At 43.2% G+C, this 21,464-nt stretch overlaps 1 protein-coding gene across 2 annotated transcripts in view; it reads right to left on the minus strand.

The window, feature by feature from the left end:
- The window catches only part of LOC122801604 (baculoviral IAP repeat-containing protein 2-like), a 710,023-nt gene that overhangs the window by 262,563 nt on the left and 425,996 nt on the right, over positions 1–21,464 (minus strand). For both annotated transcript variants that reach the window (XM_044071073.1, XM_044071072.1), the window contains exons 4-5: positions 977–1,055; positions 839–887 (exon numbers count right to left, since the gene is read on the minus strand). In XM_044071073.1, the coding sequence (XP_043927008.1) occupies positions 839–887; positions 977–1,055 (128 nt within the window). The remainder of the gene's footprint in view (positions 1–838; positions 888–976; positions 1,056–21,464) is intronic.

The following is a 21,464-nucleotide window of genomic DNA, read 5'->3' on the forward strand; positions in this document are numbered from 1 at the left end:
ACACACACACACACACACATACAGACTACGTGATGATTGGGAGTGGATAGTTTCAGAACAGTATTGCAGGGGCACTGAAAGGAAGTATTCAAGTACACCACCTATTGCAGACGACACCTCAAACTCAGAGATAATTTTTTTATTGGCTACAACATGAAATAAAGTGAAACTGCTTCACTCAAAATTTTCTGTTAATGATCACCTTATGAATGAACACAGTCAATGCAGTGATACAAAATTTTAGTCCCAGGTGTTTTACTATTGTGCATACAAGTCCACTTAAAGCCTACAGCCTGGCTTCACACAAACAAAAGTAGTCAACAGATCTACATTATGACACTGATTTGCAAGCAGACATTTACCAAATTACATAAGTACATCCTAAAGTTGACAGATTTACTTTTAAACTCATGCCATCTTCCATTTTCAGAGCTAGGATTTGCTCAGTTGACTTTCCACTGTTCTAACCACCCAATACACAACTGATTGGATATGGTCTTCATCATTTCAATATCACTGGCCTGACTGTCAGTCACAAGACAATCACGAAACACATTTAGGTGCTAGTATTCAGAAGTAGAATTATGTGGCCTGCTGCATATATCCTAATGTTCTTCACATTCAAAAAAATGTGCACTTACAAGCATCGCTATACCTGCTGCCAGAAGCCACCATGAAGACAGATGCATGGCTCATCACCTCTTCTATCACAAGTGATGTATTTTCAAGTACAGGTTTGTCTTCTTGGGGACATAACTAAAAAGTTGAATGTCAACATTACAAAATCCTCAAACTTATTTCTGCTACAGAAAGCCTAAATAATTTAAGACTTGCTTACTTGATGGGTCCAGATCTTCTCTAGCAGACCTTTTTGCACTAGAAAGCAACTGATAAAGAAAATATAGTTTGTTAGTATCAAAAGCCTATTACAAAGACTGATATGGCATACTGTAACAGTTATGAGTTCACAAAGTACCTGTTCAAAAAGATGTGGGAATCGTGCTTGTACTTGATTGACAAACTCCTGCCCTCTTGCCAACAACAGATACTCACACCTAGAAAGACCAAATAAATTGCAGATTAACATGATAAAGCTCTGTCTTCCTCTGAAGCCTATCTCCTGTTCTCCTGATCAGAAGTCTTAAGACTTAAGTTTAGAGAAAACAATATAAACCGCAATTATTTTAAAATAATCAACACTGGAGTGAAACATAACAAATCTAATCTGAAGCATTCACAATAACTTTGCATCTTTCAGACATAGTGTAGCAACAGACTGCACTCTCAGAAATAGATTCAGTGCATAGCTGTTCTTTTTCCTCAATCCTTTTGGGATTGCTGCCAAGTTACACACAGCATTATTCACATCCAGGTGGTCATATTCATCTTCTGAAAAACTCAACAGTTCTTGCCTGATATTACCATTTTTCTGTCTTAAATGCAGCATGGAAAATAAGCCACTCAGATAACAGTACAGCTGTTTAAAGAACTTACCATAACAGCAGATGTCCTATTGATCACTGTTGCAGTTCTCCAATACAAGTAGATTATCCTGTTAAGGGTAACCTGGCATCCAAATGATTTACTAAAGCCAAAACCCTACCCGGTGCACTCTGGTGTATGCTCTCAGCCCATGGGTGTAGGGATACATAAGCATATATATGAAGGCATTAAATCTTCAGGACTATATTGCCCCAGGAAGAACATGGAGAAAATCCTTAGTGTACTAAGTAAGAACACATCAAACAGAGTGTGGGAAAGTAATAACCTACTTCAGTCCACAAAGTAAAGGAACAGAGACAAGTTAGGAGAAGGACGGAGGGGACAAATACCTTATTGTTATGGTACGTTCATACACAAGTCTACTGTGTCCTTCCTTGCATCACAGTTGCAGTATTTCAACACTTGTGGGTGACTACTCAACAGTTACTGAAGGTGTTAGGATTGGAGATGAGAATGTTGTCAAATCAGTCCCAACAGGGCAGGTCTACTAGACATGGAAAATACATGCACTCCATACAGCTTAGTGAAAGCATGTACAGAAGTCCAGGCGAAAGCCTCAAGGAGAGATATGGAGTCTATGCATTTGAAGAAGGCAGCATAAGAGGAAGCTGCTTTAGTAGAATTAGCCTTCATTCTAGTTGGCAGGGTCTTACTGTGAAAAGTGGGAGAGAAGATGAATTTGGAAAAACAACTGGAGATGGAGTGTTTGGAAACAAGCTCCACCCAACTTACCCACCTGGAAGGAAACAGAGTTGCTCAGTAGTTCTGAATTGTTTTCATTTGTCCAGGTAGAATCTTCATTGTCTATGTACATCCAAGGAGTGCAGGAGCCTCTCACCTCTGTTTTGTGCGTTGCAGAAAAACGTTGGCAAATGGATAGATCTGTTTCAGTGACATCTCATTTACCACTGTGTGTACGTAAAAGAGGAGTTAGCCCTTAATGAAACCCTGTCACTATGGAAGATAAGGAAGTTTGGGACTTGCAACTTAGAAACTCATCTGGCAGACATAACAGTGCCTTTCCTATCAAGGAATGATAACAGAGTATAGGTAAAGAGAAAGCAATAGCGGGGTCCTAAACGCAAGATCAACACTGGTAAAGTTTTTTGTAGTATCTAGAAGAGAAGCTGCCATTAAAAAAAAGGAATAATTAGTACAGCATATAAATTATTGCATGACAACTATAAGCACCAATCAGAGGAGGCTAAAAAGGATTGGGAAGAGAGACTGGATAAGCAATTTACAAAGAAACAATGGGAGGATATATGTAGGTCTCCCAAACATGGAATGCTATCTAGAAGATTTAGGATTTTTGATTAAAAATGTCTACATAGATACTTTTATACCCCAAGTAGTCTTCAGAGAATATTTCCTCAAAAAGACAGCAAATATTGGAGGTGTGAAGGGGAAGAAAGAGGTAACTGGGAACAAGTGAAGGGGAAGAAAGAGGTAATTGGGAACAATTGATGGGTCGAAGTCCAAATGATGTGGATATTCTACAAAAGGGCCTTACATAAACAGATGCCTGGTGCCACAGCCATGGGCTCAAGCTTAATGCCAAGAAATGTATAGTTATCCCCTTTGGAAAAAAACATGTACCCATGAATTACCACATAGGTGTCAGGACACTAAACATTGAAAGTGTGATGAGAGACTTAGGGACACAGGTGGACAGTGGTCTCGCTTTCGATAACCACATCGCCACAACAGTCAGGAAATCCTTCTATGTGGCGCACCTCATCACTAAGGGCTTTTCATCCAGAAAAAAGGAGGTCATTGTCCCACTGTATCATCCCTCATTAGACCCATTATATAATATAATGTCCCGTTTGGTATGTACCTCGCAGGGCATCTGCAACAGCTGGAAAGGCCACAGAAATACCTCACTAAAAGAATCACAGGCCTAAAGCAGATGCCATATGCTGACCGTCTAAAAAAACTCCAGCTATACTCTGTGGCATATCGTCTACTCATAGGCGATCTCTGCTTAACATACAAGGCCATGTCAAACCTTGAGCTGTTGGACATGCTCCACTTAAAGAAATCCCAATCCCTCAGAGCCACACTCTCCAGGGATCTAAACCTTGTCATCACAATGAACAAAACATGTTGAAGGGATAGGTTCCTAACTCAGAGACTCCCCATACTCTGGAATAGACTGCCCATACATGTCAAGCAGAGCGCCTCATTGGCCCCTCTTCAAAAGGAACCTTGATGATTGGATGGGAGATAGGAAATTCACCTCAGGGAATTTTTTGTTCTGTCTTATAACCAGAAAATGTTAAAATGTAAATCACTGTAATCTTTGTATAATCTGTGTTTGGAGCTTTTCTCCCCAGGACTCCATTGAAAACGGATTCTTTTGGCCCAATGGACTATCCTGGTTAAACAACTGCAAAATAAAATAAAAACAAATAAATAAATAAATGAATAAAATGTCAGTCGCCCTGCTAGACAGGGGTCCAGAGAAGTAAATATTGTGGGAAAAAATATCCAGGGAATTGTTATGGCTAGGCTTGCATTGGCCCTAGGGCCGATAGCCTAGTACCAACCTATGAACATATTTTCTGGGAGTGCAGTGAGTTGGCAGACTAAGGATTCCGAGGGAAGCACTGTCAGAGATGCTGGGTGGGCAGATTGGTGTGACGACGGAGATGACTTTTCTGAGCTACAATACAGAAATGGAACTGCCTAAAGATGGTAAGGCCTTGCGGTAACTTAATTATGGTGGCTGCCAAAAAAACAATTACTAGCAAATAGAAATCAAAATCTAAACAAACTATAGTTGTGAATATAGTAACAGAGATAAAACAAATGGAATTGAGATCTTTAGAAAAAGGTAAGAGTAAACTACATAGGGAAAATGGGAATTGTGGGAACAATACATATAGGGGAGGAGTGAGGTTTTAATGAAGGCAGAACTTAAATGAGCTATGTTAATGTATGACTGAAAACAATTGGGTAGGTTACAAATGTTGTATAATGTTTGTAACTGGGAGTTTGTAAGTATGGTTTTGATGTAAAATGCTTGCAACTAGGATTGTGCCAGTGTGGTTTCTTTTCATTTACGTAAATATATGATTGTTTATGTTGTAAGTGATGGTTTAATAAAGATGTTTCTTGTTTAAAAAAGGGGCAGGAATTGAATAATTTATGTAATGTTGCTTAGGTTATATGATATATAGCAATATATGTGAAGCATAAAGTTTGTTAATTTCAACTTGCTAATGCAGTTTGATTACTTTTATATAAATGTAAATGTGCTTATGTCACAAGTGATAATTCAATAAAGGTGTTTAAAAATAAAAAAAGGCAACAGATTCTGCATCTCTGACTTCTCTTGCACATAAAGGGCTTGGTTCTCCCATACATGCAGCAGGCAATGGCACAGCCCCACTTTAAAACACATCACATAGACACCTAATGTAAATAAATAAAGACTTTTTCCACCTAACAGAAATAGCCCCCAATAGCCTTACATCAGGAATTAACTGCAATACTACGTCAATTTCTTGTCAGAAATGTCTCACAAATAAAATGGTGCCAAAACTACAATTTAAATGAGAAATGTGTTTAAAATATTGCCATTTCATTCAATAGGATCAAAAAATAATAAATCCAAACCCTAAACAGGAAATTAGACATAAACATACAAAATATTCCTGTCAGAAATGCTTCTGAAACAAAATGGCACCCAAATCACAATTACATAAAAAAGCCAATTAAAATACTGTAAATGTGTTCTATGATCATAAATATAGCCCCAAAGGGAAAAAAATGCAAAGACAGCAAGTTTTCCAGTCAAGATTTTCATAAGAAGCGTTTAATCAATGGAAATAGCCACAAATTACTCACAGTTTCATAAGCATGAGGCAATGAGAGCAACTGCACTAAAATGGCTTTAGTGCAGAAGCTCAGTTCAACATTCAGAAATGGCCATTAGACACTTTAAAAGGATTAAAAACCCCAAATAAAATTAGAAAGCGCTTAAAATGAACAGTATAAAAATTATAATTTATGATAAATCACACTAAAGAATAAATAAAAATTTCACAAGAAAAAATAAGAAGATCAGCATAATATTCCACTCAAGCACTTACAGAAAAAGGCAGGGGAAAGGAGTTTCTTATCTGAGCTCTGAAGCAGGTATCCGAGGGAGGGAAAGACAGAGAGAGAGAGAGAGAGAAACACGTATCCTAAGAGATCTTTCACTAATTGTGGCATAAGAAAACTGAAAGGGTCCTGTCTGAGTGTGAAGGGCTCACCCTTACAGACAGGAAGTGTGAGGAGTTCTGAGCAGTGACAGACTGCCAGGAGGAGGATAGCAGGGCACTACTATCCATAAGGCAGTAAAGGCAGTGTGTTTGTTGAACATATACTTTAATCTGGCTCAGCCCCAAAGCAAAACAAACACTGTGAGTGAAGCTCTTTGAAAGGGATATGCCTTCAGCAGTTGGACTTCCCTCTCCATAGATAATATGAACAAATCTTTAGCAAAAAAGAAGTAAAAAGAAAGAGTCCTTACTTAACCAAGCCTTTGCAGTGGTAGCAGTATGGTATAACACTCAAACCAACATTAACAAAGCTTCTACATTCAAACTGCCAACAATATAATCTGAGAATCTCACATGCATATGTCCATTTATGTACACTTATGTCTGCATGTTGTGATCACACTGGATTGTACTGTGCATCAAGAAGGTTCCTAGCTTTGGTGCACTGGGCAGACATCAGGTTACCATTGGAAGGATAACCCAAAAGTATTGGAATACTGCAACAGTGACCTAAGGAAGGACCTCAGTATTTATGATACAGGTGGGAGCATGAAACAGCAATAAAACCATAAAGAAATGGGGAAGATGGAAAGGACTTGTCCTATTGCCTATGTGGTTATCCGCAAGACGCAATGTTAAGTTTGAGTAAGCCACACACCAGATATGTACTTACAGCATCAACTGATCTACCAAGCAGAAAAGTCTCCTTGATGTGTTCCGTACGTTGAGCTTATTTATACTCTCTTGACAAGACTCTTCTTCTAGAAGCTGCTAACGTTGGTTGGCTGCACACCCATATGAATGTATGCCATGATGCTAACAGTCTACTAAACAAGTGAGCTTGTCCTGTGTGACAAGACAAGTCAGCACCATCGCAAGTACCCTTTTGCAAATCAGGAACAAATGAAGCACAGTAATACACTAATCTAACTTGCAGGCTAGCTACAGATTGTTCATAAGAAAACAGTGAAAGGATTTTCTTGACTTAAGGAGATCATTACTCACATTAAATGAGAGTAAAAATGTAACAAATATAACTAGCATCTAAGATCCTCCTTCAATAGTCCTATAATGGATTTAATCTTAACATAATAACCACGGGAAGAAGAGCTGAAGGACTGCACTAAAAGAATAAAGAAGGCTGAACACTAGATAATGCCTAAAAGTAAGACCCAACTCCATGGCCAAGAACATGACAAAATTTCCTGGGAAGAAGGTGTCACAGGCCTTAATTATTTATATTTGTATACCAAGGTAGTTCACTGATCTCTACGGACCATCTCCAGGCACATTCACGTAAACAGGATCACATAAGAAATTAATAAAACAAGTTTACAGAGACAAGAATATTCTATAAAACATGCATACTTACAGATGCAAAAATACAGTACATTTAAAGAAGCACTTAAAGTCAAAAAATGGATAGAAAAATGAAATTATGTTTAGCAGAGCTTTTTAAATAAGATGTAGCAATAAAGTACAGTTGTGTACACTTACCATAAATGTAGATGTTCGAGTGTATTCACTTTTGCAGTCATTACATTTGGGTAATCCTGCTGGCAGGTTTCCCACAGTCGGCCTGAATTCCAAAGTCTTGGGTCCTGCGTCAGCTGTTGTCGCCTCTTCTCTGACATCAGGTCGTCAGGGGTATAAAAGAAGTAGCCAACGCCATTTTCTTCAGTTTTTCTTGCCCCAAATGTCAGGTGCCCCTTAAAAGGGTAGCCAAAATTTATATATATAAAAATACATGCACCAATATAAACTTTACCTTCATCTACAGGCAAATACACCACATAGGTTGTATAAATCAGAGAAGGAAAGATAAGTTCCAGCTGTAAAAAAGGGGATGGCGGGTGGGTAACCTGGACTGCAAAAGTGAATACGCTCGAACATCTACATTTATGCTAAGTGTACACAACTGTACTATGTTCTTCGTGTTTCACTGTTGCAGTCATTACATTTGGGTAGAGTCCCAAAGCTATGGTTGGGAGGCTGGAGCTAAACCACATTAGGAGCGGCTATGAGGCTCTGCAGAACTGCAGTGGCAAAGCCTGCCATGGATTTAGAGTAGAGTGGCAGATGATAGTGCTTTGTAAAGGTGTGCACTGAACTCCAAGTAGCAGCCTCTAAAATGTAGTGAATGGAGAACCAAACCAGGACTTCGATAGAAAATAGTCCAAAAGTTTATTCCACAAACGCTCCAGACAATATATTAAACCACACAATCCAATAAGCACCAAAGCATGAACGCTATTCACAATACTGCGTTTTCTGACACTAGAAGCCTATAATCCACCGGGCTTGAATGAATACATAAGTATATTACCTATTTTAAAATTAAGGGCAGCTAAATTGTAATAGATGAAATTAAAGTGAAGAGCCAGAAAGCATTTTAGTCAATTTAAGTCTAATGTAATAAACTTTTTATATATATATATATATATAGGATTTTAATTGAGTACAATTTCTAACACTATTTTATTTTAAGGTTTATAAGTTTCATTCAGAATATATTAAATGTAGTAATGAACTATTTATGTTTTTTTACAAAAACATTATTTATATATTCACATATTTTTTACATAGTTTTATTCATTTGTTGTAATAATGATAAATGGCCACCACAGGGCATTTCGTAATAAGAAACATTTATTAGGTATTTTTTAAATGGTAGAATAATATTTATGTTTTTAATTAATAACATTTTAAGTAAACATTTTGCATTAACACTAAAGAATGATGTAAAGGAAATAAGGTCTATTTAAAATTGGTATTGGGAAATGGTAAACCACGCTAGTGTTTTGAGACACTTGTATAATAATAATGGAATTAATTTTGCATGAATTTATGTAATTAATTAATTAAATGGAGTATAAATAGGGGTGTAATTAGGCTTTCTGATGACATCTGAGGAAGTTTCATGTGACTAAAACGAAAACGCAGTATTGTGAATAGCGTTCATGCTTTGGTGCTTTTGGACTATTTTCTATCGAAGTCCTGGTTTGGTTCTCCGTTCACTATTTTTTGTTTCTTGGTTTATCTCCACCTCATTTTTTGTGGCTTATTGGTTTCCTTTGGTGGTTTGTAATGGAGAACCAAGAAGTCCCTGCAAAATTGTTGCAGGAAGACGTAGGACTGACGCGTAAGCTGATTGGGTAGCTTACGGAACTAATTAACTTGCTCACTCCTGTAGCCTCCACGCTTTTAACGGCTCAAGGAAGAAGCGTAACTTGTTTCCCCTAAGAGAACCGAATGGTTGGATTTAACTAGGAGCAAAAACGATGGAAACGGCGAAAGGGAGCTTATGGGCGCGAGAGGGGACGCCGGCTACCATAATGATAAGGCTGGAGGCAGCTTTGATCCAGCAAACACACCGAACATTTTTAAAGATTCATCAAGTGTGGAGGCTAACGCCGCTATGGCTAGAGATAAGCGAGATGGGAGACCACACAATACTGCTATTGATAAAGGTACGGTTACCACCTTTCAGGAATTAAATGACTGGCTTTGTTTTAAGCATGATTTTAAAGACAATAAAAATGGACAAAAAGTGCAAACAAACAACAGCACTTACAAAGACAATGGGCCAGATTCAGGAAGGCTTACACGGAGTTCAAGAGTAGTGTAAGCCTCCGTGTAAGCCTCCTGATTCAGCAACAGCCCAAATCTCCGTGTAAGAGACAGCTAACACGTCTCTTACACGGAGTGGGCGTGGAAATGCTCAATACCTCATTTGCAGCTCCAAGATATGCAAATGAGGTATGTGAGCGATCCACGGCTCAAACCAGTCCGTAACGGACGTGTTAACTGCAGAAATGTACTCAGCTGACAACTGAGTACATTTCTGCAAAATTAAAAACGGAGCTATGTCAGCTCCAAATAAAGGGTGCATTTGTTAAGCATGCCAATGGCCAAATATGTGGCCATTGGCATGAAAAGTTGCAAAAAAAGTTATATAACTTTTTTTTTCACGGATTTATGTGTTTAACTGAAGCACACCCGCAAACGGGTGCGCTACCTAAAACTGAAAACCGAAGCTTATAAGCCCACAATTGTGGGATTTATGTATTACATGAAATGTCAATGGAGGGACTTGCAGAGCAAAAACAATATGGCCTCCGTTTAGTGGTTGTCAAGGGGGGGAAGCTCCGTGTAAGATATGTAACTAAGCATTACTAGGCAATCCTATGTAAATGAGGCTTACAATACTGAATCACACTGCCACATAAGTAATGAGCACTTTCTGAGTCGTGTAAGAGTTAGAGAAGGGGAGGAACAGAGTAAGAGGTAGGTGACGCCATCGTGGGGAAGGATAGAAAGAAATGTACCAGATTGGAGGGCAATGTAAGGTAAGAGATGACAGACAGACATCAGGGAGGGAGGTGTGTCCCAACAGAACACTAGGAATGTCAAGAAATTGAGGGCATATGCTATCCCTACACTCTAAGTTTCTTGAAATGCATGCGCGTGCAGCGCGTGTAAGGCAGGTTCAACATGTGGGAGCGTGTTGCAAACTGTTTACAACGGTTTGCGCTGGCGCATCGGTGTAAGGCGGTGTGCGCTGCTTTAGCATGAATCAGCCTAGCTAACACCGTGTAAGGATGTGTGTGCGCGTGTAACACCGTGTAGGGATGTGTACACGCGTTTAAGTTACTGTGAGCGTGTTTAAGCCGGTGTGCACATTGCTCCCCTCAGGAAACAGAGAGGAAATAGGAAACAACCAAAATACAGGAAACTGCCAGAAGATACTACTAAAGTTAATTGGTGGAAACAATTAGAAGCAGGCAATTACACAGGCAGACTAGAAGCCCAACCCAGCACTTAAAACACAACAAAGAGCAGTGCAGGCTGTTTCTCACAAGAGATACTGCCAGAAACTAAGCTATCAGAGTTGAAACCTGAAAAAGCTGAACTCAGAGCAGAAATGCTAGGGGCTGCCATAGCTGCTATAATCAGACATAGGCGAATTGCCGAGGGTGGTGATAATGCAGATGCTGACAGACAACCCAGAGTGAGGAGAAGGAGAAGAGTATACAGGCCTAGGGTCACCTACCATGGGTTACATGAGCTGGAGATAGTAGAGCGCTATAGAGTGGACAGAGAGCTCCTGCAGCAGATTGTTGAGCTGTGCAGGCCACGCCTCACACACAGAACCAACAGAGGGGAACCCATCCCAGTGGAAACCAAGGTATGTGCTGGCCTAAGAATACTAGCAACAGGTACCTTTCAGAGACCAACTGGCGATATGATGGGGATATCACAGGTGTCAGCCTCCAGGGTACTGCACCAGTTCCTGGATGCCATGTCACCACATGTCAGTGATCATATATATGTCCCTAGTGACCGTGAGGTTGTGTCCAGCAATATGCGTCTCTTCCAGCAAATAGCGGGATACCCTGAGGTGCTGGGTGCAATAGACTGCACGCACATACGCATCAAGGCACCAGCCGGTGAGCGGGGTAGAGTCTACATTAACCGCAAGGGATACCCCTCCATCAACTGCCAGGTCGTGTGTGATGCCCAGGGCATAATAATGAATGTGTGTGCTGGCTGCCCTGGTAGCTACCACGATTCCCACATCTGGCATCTGACGCAGCTGTACCAATCATTTGCCAATGGGGACTTCCCACACGGACACCTAGTGGGGGGTGCTGGTTATGCACTTGAGCCGTGGCTGATGACACCCATCAGAAATGCACACACACGAACAGGAACGCCATAATGAGGCACACGCACAAACACGTAATATCATAGAGCGTGTGTTTGGGCTGCTCAAGTCACGGTTCCGGTGTCTGGACACGACTGGTGGAGCTTTGCAGTACACACCAACTACATGTACCCAAATGATCATGATATGTGCTATGCTACATAATATGATCCTGCGGAAACAGCTGCAGCAGGACCAGCACAGGGCTGGGCCAAACATCCCCACCATTGCCAAGGCCACCACAGGCAGGGGTGACTTGGAGGAGGAACAACCTGACCTTGTCCCAGTAGGCAGAAGGAGGCGTGCCCAGTATGCCCTGGCCTTGGCAAAGAGGCAACGATAGCACATATGCTTGGTCAGTAGGAACACTGGGACCGATACCCACTCTGACTCACTCATACAGTAACAGGGATGCCTAACATGACACAACCTGCTTCCAAATGTACAGGAAGTGTAGTATGTGCATCCGACAGAGGCAGCCCTGCAGCACCACCCGAGGCATGAATGCCATGTGTTAAGTAATGTAATACCATGTATCATATGCACACCTGAGGACCATGACTAACATCCACCCTCACCAATCATAAACCACAAAAACACAAACCCACCTCATAGCTATCACAAGGGATAGGAACCTAGATGTAATGCTACCCAATGCCAAAGGTATAAACAGCAAGATGTGTGCAGTGTAAATGCACACAGTATAGGGAATGCACATATCAGTGCTGTAATAGAAAACAGGGTCAAAGCGCACATCAGCACCCTGACACTACCAGGGTCACACCTCATACAGTGATGTACATGTGCAAAACATGGAACAAGATACAAAATGAGGGTGACTACCAATAAATGGCATGGATAACCACACCCCTGTTGTTACCACAACAAGAAGCAACATGCATTAGCCATGGTCAAACACCAATGGCTAAAACTGACTACTACTATATAGCTTGCTGCAGACCACTGTCCTAATAGCAGCAACTGCCCCAGGCCTATGTTCACAGGTTCACAGGTTCATACTAGGCTATCTGCCCTAGGGCATTTATAAGCCTAGACCAGAGTTCCGTGGAGTCTGCCGCACCTTCACTCTGACGGATAATTTGCCCATTATATTGCTGTGCCTCTGACAAGCAGTGATACTGAGGTTATCCCTGGGGCATACCTGCAATCTCCCATCCATTGATTAAGATCTCACTTGAACAAAGCCAGTGAGGTACTCAGCCTCACATGTACCAGGATGTTGTTCCACAGCATAGGGACTCTCTGGTTGAAGAATCTGTCCCTCCAGCACATCCTATTAATATCTGTGTTGAGGTTTAAATCTCCTGCCACTGTAGTTCTGATGGATGTAGAGGTCTTGAGGTGAAGCGTGTACATTAACTCAGGTTTGGACATGGCCTTGGATGTCAGGCACAGGTCACCTCTGAGCAGACGGTAAGTCACGGAATCAAGCTGGAATTCCTCCAGTCGGGCAGCATAAGAAATATGTTTGAGACCCTTTCTCCTCCTGTCGAGGAATTTGTGGGCCCATCCAATTGCCATAGGTGTCGGGTCATATACATGCTGAATGGGGCATTGCACTCAATCAATGGTCCGATGAGTGAAGAGTACAGGGAACAATGACCTCCTGGATCTAGATGTGAATCCCTGCATGATGAGGTGGGCAATGTAGAAGTTCTACCTAACTACCCTGGCAACGTGAGTGTCAAACAAAGGTTACTCTCAACCTGGGTGCCCAGGTCCCTGATAACCTCCTGTGTGCTTAGAGGATTGCCACCTACATGGGAACTAGTGGTAACCTTGTTCTTCCCAAAGGGTATGGCTATGCATTGTTTAGTGTGTAATGTAAGGCCATGGCTCTGGCACCAGTTATCCGTGACTATGACACCCTTCTGAAGGATGTCTGTGTCAGATGGGTGTCCAACTATGGTTCCCAGTCTGCAGTCATCTTCAAACTTTGTCAGCCATAATCCTGCTGTGTTTGCTTGTACTTCTGAAAAGTAGATGCTGAGCAATAGTGGGCCCAGGACTGAGCCCTGTGGGACACCACTTGTGACAGTTGTGGAGTGTGACATGGCACCAGCAAGTCTGAACCTGTCTGTTCTGTCACGTAGCCGGTTTGCAACCCATCCTGTGATGTATGGGTTCACATTTAAGCTGGTGATGTTTTCAATGATACCCAAGTGGGGTATTGTGTTGAAAGCCTTTGCCAGGTCAAGGTAGGCTGTGTGGACTGCCTTGCCCTTGTCAATGGCCTTGGTGTCTGTTATGAAACAGTCAACCAAGTTTAAAAGGCATGATCTGCCCTCAACAAAGCCTAACTGGGTTGGATCTAATGTCTGCAAGTCCCCTATGTCCTCATCTATGACTTCCATTATGATCTTCTCCATAGCTTAGCAGACCCTGCTTGTCAAGCTGATGGGATGGTAGTTTCCGTGGTCGGTGGAGGCACCCCCATGTGAAGTGGGTCCACCATTGACATATGCCACTCCTTGGGAACATATCCTGAGTTGAGGCTAAGATCATACAGCTGCCCTGACTGCGGGTTTAATTCTTGAGTGAGTTCATGGAGCACAAAACCAGGGACACCATCTGGTCCCATGGATGCTCGCCTTTCCCTTGGATAGAGCAGTTCCCACCTGAGCATTTGAGATGTTTGAGGGGCTACAATCCTCTTTCATACATATCTCCAGTTGTGGTGGAGGGGTGGGTGGAGAAATCTGCACTGAACCTGTCAGCCAGTATGTTGGCAATGTCTGTAGGTTCAGTGATATTTACAGCATTCTGAGCCTATTCTGAGCATATCTGGGAGTTTCCTCCCAGGTGTGTAACGATCTATAAAAGGCCTCATTGTTGTCCCGTGAGCCCTTAGTGGGTTTACTCCCAATATTCGCCTTGGATGATTTCATGGGGAACTCAGTGTTTCACCTATATTGAGCAGGGTGTCTACCCTTCCACGGATATCGCTCTATCTTGTAGTACCTCCTTCCTTGTGTTGTAGTGCTTGTTTATGGCTGAGGTCCACCACACTGGACGCTTGCCTCTGGTACAACGAGTCTGTGTTTTGTTTGGGATTGCCTCATCCATGCAGTCTTGAAGGTGCTGGTAGAAGGCAGTTGTAAGTGATACAGTGGCTTGGGTAATGGTGTCTGCTGGCTTGGGGGCTTTGAAAGAGACCACAACAGTCATTAGAAGTGTGTAGTCGGCTTCTGAGAGGTTCTGCACTGTGGTCTTTTCTATCTGGGGTGGAGGTGGGATGTGGACTTCCACTGAGAGTAGGTCATGATCTGATCTCACCAATGATGGGTATACCTCTGGTGTTGAACATTGTGAGCCCATGTTTGTGATGATGAGATCTACTATGTTGTCTCCTCTTGTGGGGATGGTGACTAGTTCTTCCATGGCATGTGAGTGTATGAACTCTAGGAACCTGTGGGCTAGAGTGTTGTGGCTGTAGTACTGATCCCAGTCTATATTTGGATAGTTGGGATCACCCAGTGTGATGGTGTTTGCAGGTACATGTATCCCCGCCACTGTTTTCATGAAAGCTCTGTGAGGTACCTGAGTTTCAGAGGATGGCCTGTAACATGCTACAAACTTCAGAGCAGTCTTGCCTATGGTTAATTGCACCCGGATGGTGTACAATGCATCGTGTGTTGCCACCAACCATGAGGTGAGGGTGTCCCTGATGAATATTGCTATTGCCACCCCTCATAGTGGTAATATGTGTACTGCATAGATACGAAATATTGTGCCTCTGACTTAGTAGTGACACATTATGACCACCTTACATAATTGAATAATGTGACTATGCCTCTGTCCAGTCTGTGCCCCTGTCCACATGCAGCTGTCCAGATGTCTCTTGAAGAGAGTCAGTGAGGTACTCTGTCTAACATGAACTGGGATACTCTGCTAGAGTGTGAGATGCCTCTGAGTTATGACTCTGTCCCTTCAGCATGTCCTATACATGTATGTGCTGAGGTTCAAATCTTTAGCTCCCATGTTTCTGGTGGATGTGGATTGCTTGCAGTGGAGCATGTCTACCAAATCCTGATCGGACATGGTCTTGTATGTCAGGCATAGGTCACCTGTACGTATGTGGTATGACACTGAAAAAAGCTTGTTTTTAGTTATTCTGGAAGTATATGACATGTGTTGTAGATCCCTGATCATCATGGTAAGGTACTTGTGGGGTCTCTCCAGCTGCTGCAAGTGCTGGTTGAGGTACATACCAAATGGGGCGTTGTATTCAAGCATGGGCCTGATAAGGGAGAAGTATAGTGGTACAATGACCTCCTATGGTCTGGATGGAATACCCTCCATGATAAGGTGGCCAAGATAGAAAGTCTGTCAAACAACTTTGGCAACATGGGTGTCAAATGAGATGTCACTATCTACATGTGTCCCCAGCTGTCTGATTTGTTTCCTGTACTCATTGGGTTGCTGTCTATGTACAGATCTGTGGGTACTGTGTTCCTCCCAAAGGGGATGGCTACACATCAGTCACAGTCAGTTTTAGGCCATGAGTCCAGCACCAGCTATCTGTCAGTGTGACGGCAGTCTGTAGAATGTGTGTGCTGGCTGATGTATTCACTATGGTGCCCAGGTTGCAGTCATCTGTAAACTTTGTCGGCCACAACCCTCCTATGTTTGCTTTCACATCTGAAAAGTAAATACCAAATAAGAGAGGTCCCAGGACACAACCTTGTGGGACACCACTTGTGACTGGCTTCAACCTGACAAGGCACCTGCAATGTTGACATTATGGGTTCTGTTTCTGAGCCATTTTGCAACCTATGCTGTGACATATGGTGTTATATCTCAGCTGTTGAGCTTGTCTATGATGCCTGAGTGGGGTATTGTGTCAAAGGCCTTAGCCAAGCGCAGGTAGGTTGTGTGGACTGTGTAGCCCTCATCAACGGCTCTACTGACAGTTTCAAAGTAGTCAACTTGGTGCAAATCGCAGGATCTGCACTGTACAAAGCTGAATTGGGTGTGATCAAGGGTCTGTAGGACACCAATGTCTCTGTGTGGAAGCTCCATAATGACCCTTCACAAAGCTTTGCAGACAAGGCTGTTTAAGCTTGTGTGGTGGTAGCTGCCAGGGTCTGTGGAGGCATCTCCTTTGTGGAGTGGGACCACTGTTGCCGTGACGCCAGTGTTCAGGTACAGATCCTGTAGCAAGGCTAAGGTTAAATAGGATCTGCATATACAGGTTTATCTCCATCTGTAGTTCACATAGCATGCAACTGGGGATACCATCAGGTCCCATTGATGCTGTGTACTGCCTTTGCTGACTGCGGCTCACATGGACATCCAGGATGACAGTGAGGTTACATACAGCTGTGATAACTATCATGTCTTGGGGGTGAGGGAGGGGTACATTGCACTGAACTGGTCTGCCAGGGTGTCAGTAATATCTGTCAGGTCCCTGGGATATAAGTTGTTGTGTACCAAATCTGAGCATATATGAGGGTTCCCACCCAGGCCAGACATAACTGAAGAAAGCAGTGTGGTTACCTTCATCGCCTGTGCTGATTTATGTCCCCAAGTTGAACTTGGGTGTCTTTATGTGAGAATGTAGCTTTCTACTACTGCTGATCACAGCTGCCTTACATTCTGGAGATGTAGCTCTGTCTTGCATTAGTATCCTTCATCTGTTATACAGTTTGTTTATGGCTGGGGTCCACCAGACAGGCCACGCCCCTTGGTGGTGAAGGTGTCATTCTCATTTGTGATTGCATGGTCCATGCTTACTGGAGATGTCCGTGAAAGTGTCTGTGCAGGAGTCACCATTGTGTGTCGTGGTTTCCACTGGCCCAGTGGGCTTAATGGATACCATCTCAGTCCAAGAAGTGTGAAGTCAGCTTCTGAGCTGTTTGTCACTATACCCTGGTATCATACTAGCACTGACACAGGTGTAAACAATTCCCAGAATCCATCAAACAAAATGGACATGCAGGCTTACAGATGCCCTAGGGGTAGCCTAGTATGAACCCATTATGATACAGATTGTACAGGACACTACAGATAACCCCAAGGCTGTTGCAAATGATGGTAGTAAGCATGTTGTTGATTCCTGGATATGCTCGGATCACACCGATATTACAAACAACATACCAGACACACACAGGTATGGCCAACATACATCCTGACATGTGCAGTGCAACCCCCATAATGCCAAATACCTTCCCCAGCAGACTGCCTCCCTGACATTATGTCACCCTTACCACAGGGTACGCACTCAAAGAGCAGTGTACAACAACAGTGGGTGTTCTCAACAAAGGTGTCTCCTGAATGGATAGGAAAACAACCACCACAGAATCATGAGAGGTTTGGTCTGCACAGCTATGGAAAGGACCAGCATGTACCACAGACATAATGATATTGTGGATCTATTGACACTCGACCCTACCCAGTGTGGGTTTACAAAGTGCAGACCCCACCCCTAAACATGTGTGACTCAGTTGAAACAGTACTTGAAGTCAGTGATGAGGGCAATGTGGTCCACACAGTGTAGCCGGACCTTGCAAAGCCTTCTGTACAATACCCTATGTGTTCCGTGATAGATTTGCTCACCAGCTGATATATACACCCCAATGTCATGGGAGGGGTTGCAAACCAGACCAACGACAGAACTGACATGGTCAGACATGCAGCAGCCATGTCAGACTACAAACCACATATAACAGGCATCCCACAAAGCTTGGTCCTGGGACCTTCACCATCTGGTATATATGCCCCATAGGTACAGGCCAACAAGTAAGGACTGTGCTGGAACATGTTTGTAGAGGACAACAAGCCGCCTGACATATCTGATACACCAGCTGACACAAGCATCCCATAAAAGGGCCACATAGAAACAGACAGCTGGTGCCATAGCCATGTCAGCATGTTAAATGGTGAAAACAGTATAGTCAGCCTCTGTGGATAATCCAGTAAGTGACCACCAATTCCCACATAGGTGTCGACCCATGACATTCCTAACATGTAATGCCAGAATGGGGACACAAGGTGATAGATATCCTGCATTGGACAAAAATGTGGCTGTAGGGTTAACAGCAACAATCCATATACCAACCTAATCATGAGGGTTATGACATCTAGCTAAGGGGAGGTCATTGTGGTTTTGCAGTTATCTTTCAGCAGCATTACAAATGACCACAACAGCGCCTGTGTGGTGTACCTCAGCAGATAGATTCAGCAACTGTAAAGTCCACAACAGTACCTCACCAGGAGTATCAAAGAGCTGGAACACATGTAATGAGTCGCCTGATTAAACAGAATGCAGTTACACACACTGCCATGCTGGCCACCCAGACACAAGCTGTGCCTGATGTAGAAAGCCATGTCCAAGCTGTCAGCAATGCACATGCTGTACCTTGTACAATGTGAATGGCAGGGAGATATGCACATGAGGGACCTGAACCCCAGCACTGACATATATAGGACAGGCTGTACTGCATTATCCAAAACACAGAAGCCACCCCACACATGAGTAAACTAACACTACAGGTTGTCCATAAAGACACTGGTTGAGTCCCCTCAACAGGAATCCTAATGAGTGGATGGGAGATGGGAGGTTTACCCTGGGTATCAATGTTATGTCACAGGTAGACAGAGGCACAGTATACTAAACAAGACATATGACATGTCAAACTACGCTTACAATGTGTTGATGGACAAACACATTCTCCGACTAGCATTAGGTCAAGATACCTCTTGAACACAGCCAGCAAGGTGCTCTGCCTCAAATGGACCAGGATTGTATTCCACAGCATAGGAGTCTCGGTGATAACTCCATCCCTACAACATGTCCAACATACATCCCTGCTAAGGTGTCAGTCACCTGCACTAGTGGTTCAGGTGGATCTTCTGAGTCTGAGGTGGAGCATGTCCATTAATCTCTGTTTGGACATGGCCTCGCATGTCAGGCACATGTCACCTCTAAGCAGACGGTATGTGAGTGAATAGAGTGTGTGTCTTCAATCTGGCAGCATATGACAGCTGTTGGGGTTCCTTGATCCTTTAGGTGGGGGACAGTCAGGGTGTCTCCAATTGCTGCAGATGTTGGGTGAGATACAGCCAGAATAGGGCATTTGACTTGATCACCGGTCTGATAACTGAAGAGTACATGGGAACAATGACCCACTAGATCTGGATGTGAATCCCATCCTTATCAGGTGGGCAATGTAGAAGGTCTTCCTAGCCACTTTAGCAATGTGAGTCTGAGAAGAATGGCGACTGTCAATCTGGGTCCCCAGGTCCGTGATAACCTCCTCTGTGCTTAGAGGATTGCCACCAATATGGTAGCTTGGGGTCACCTTGCTTTTCCTGAAGGGTATGTCTACACATGTTGTGCACTCTGACTTCAGGCCATGGCCCTGGCACCAGCTATCAGTTACTGTGAGTCCCTTCTGAAGGATATCTGTGTGTGATGCACTGTCCACTATGGTGCCCAGTGTGCACTCATCTGCTAACATTGTCATCCAAAGTCCTCCCATGTTGGCCTGTTCTCATGGGAAGTACATGACAAACAATGGTGGCCAAGGACTGAGCCCTGTGTGACACCACCTGTGACCAGCCTGGAGTCTAACATAGTGCCAGCAACTCTAACCCTGTGGGTCCCGCCCTTAAGCCAGTTTGCAACCCATCTTGTGACATATGGGTTTACATTTCAGTTGTGAGGTCTTTCCACAATACCTGAGTGGGGTATTGTGTTGAAAGTGTTAGCAAGGCCAAGGTAGGTTGTATGGACTGCCTTTCCCCAACAATGGCCTAAGTGACCAATTTGAAGATGTCAACCCAGTACAAAAGGCATGATCTGCCCCTGACCAAGCCAAAATGGGATGGGTACAATGTCTGCATGTCCCCTATATCTTTGTTTATGAGCTCAATTATGATCCTCTCCATAGATTTGCAGACTACACTTGTTAAGCTTATGGGGCAGCAATTAACAGGGTCTGTAGAGGCACTGCCTTTGTGCAGATGTGCACAACTGGTCCTTAACCAGCCTGTTGTGCACACTATGGAAATGTAAATCAGTGATAGGACTGAAGCCCAGGATACTGACCACCACAGTGAAAGTACTGAAACACTACACTAGACAGTGCTACAGTGTTAGGTCAGTATGAACGGATGTTGACAATTGTGTGCAAAGTATCCCATGCAAAACCTGCAGGCACAGTATACTCCCAGTTTTGTTCACACAAAAGCATTCGGACAGTAACTACACAACATGGCACAGAACACACAACCATAAAATGGAGGTATTTGTTGAAGGTCACACTCATCCACAAATGTGATGGGCTGCAGAGTTCAACATATGTAAAGCCCACACTGGGCATGCTCACACACTTAGATAAATGAGACATCTTTCACACAACATGCCACAGGAAGGCTGAACTGGGCATGCTCACACACTTGGTCCAAATGTTACCCCTAGCAAATGTGAAAACACACCAGAGGATGGTCGTCCCCGTGTCTAGACACTGATCATGTAAGCACCCTATAAGTATATTGGAGAAAAGGATTCTCTCAGTAATCCGAATAGCGCCGTACAATCGTCCTCTAGTGTCATAACATAGTTAGGTAGGGGTTTGAATCCATCAGGTGGCAAGTGTGTGTGAAGGGGGGTAAGTGTGTGTGTAAGTGTGTATGAAAGAAACTTTGGCAACTGGGAAAACACACCACAGGATGATCATTCCACTTTCTAGACTCTGATGATGTCAGCACCCTATAAGTATATTGGAGCAAAGGATTCTCCCAGTAATGCGAATAGCGCAACTAATCGCCCATCTCTAGTGTCATAACATAGTTAGGTAGGGGTTTGAATCCAGCAGGTGGCAAGTGTGTGTGAAGGGGGGTAAGTGTGTATGAAAGAAACATCCCTTTTGGCAACTGGGAAAACACACCACAGGATGATCATTCCACTTTCTAAACTCTGATGATGTCAGCACCCTATAAGTATATCAGGGAAA

This window comes from Protopterus annectens, chromosome 5.part0 (assembly GCF_019279795.1).
Source record: "Protopterus annectens isolate FY-2018-M chromosome 5.part0, PAN1.0, whole genome shotgun sequence".
Taxonomy (NCBI): Eukaryota; Metazoa; Chordata; order Ceratodontiformes; family Protopteridae; genus Protopterus; species Protopterus annectens.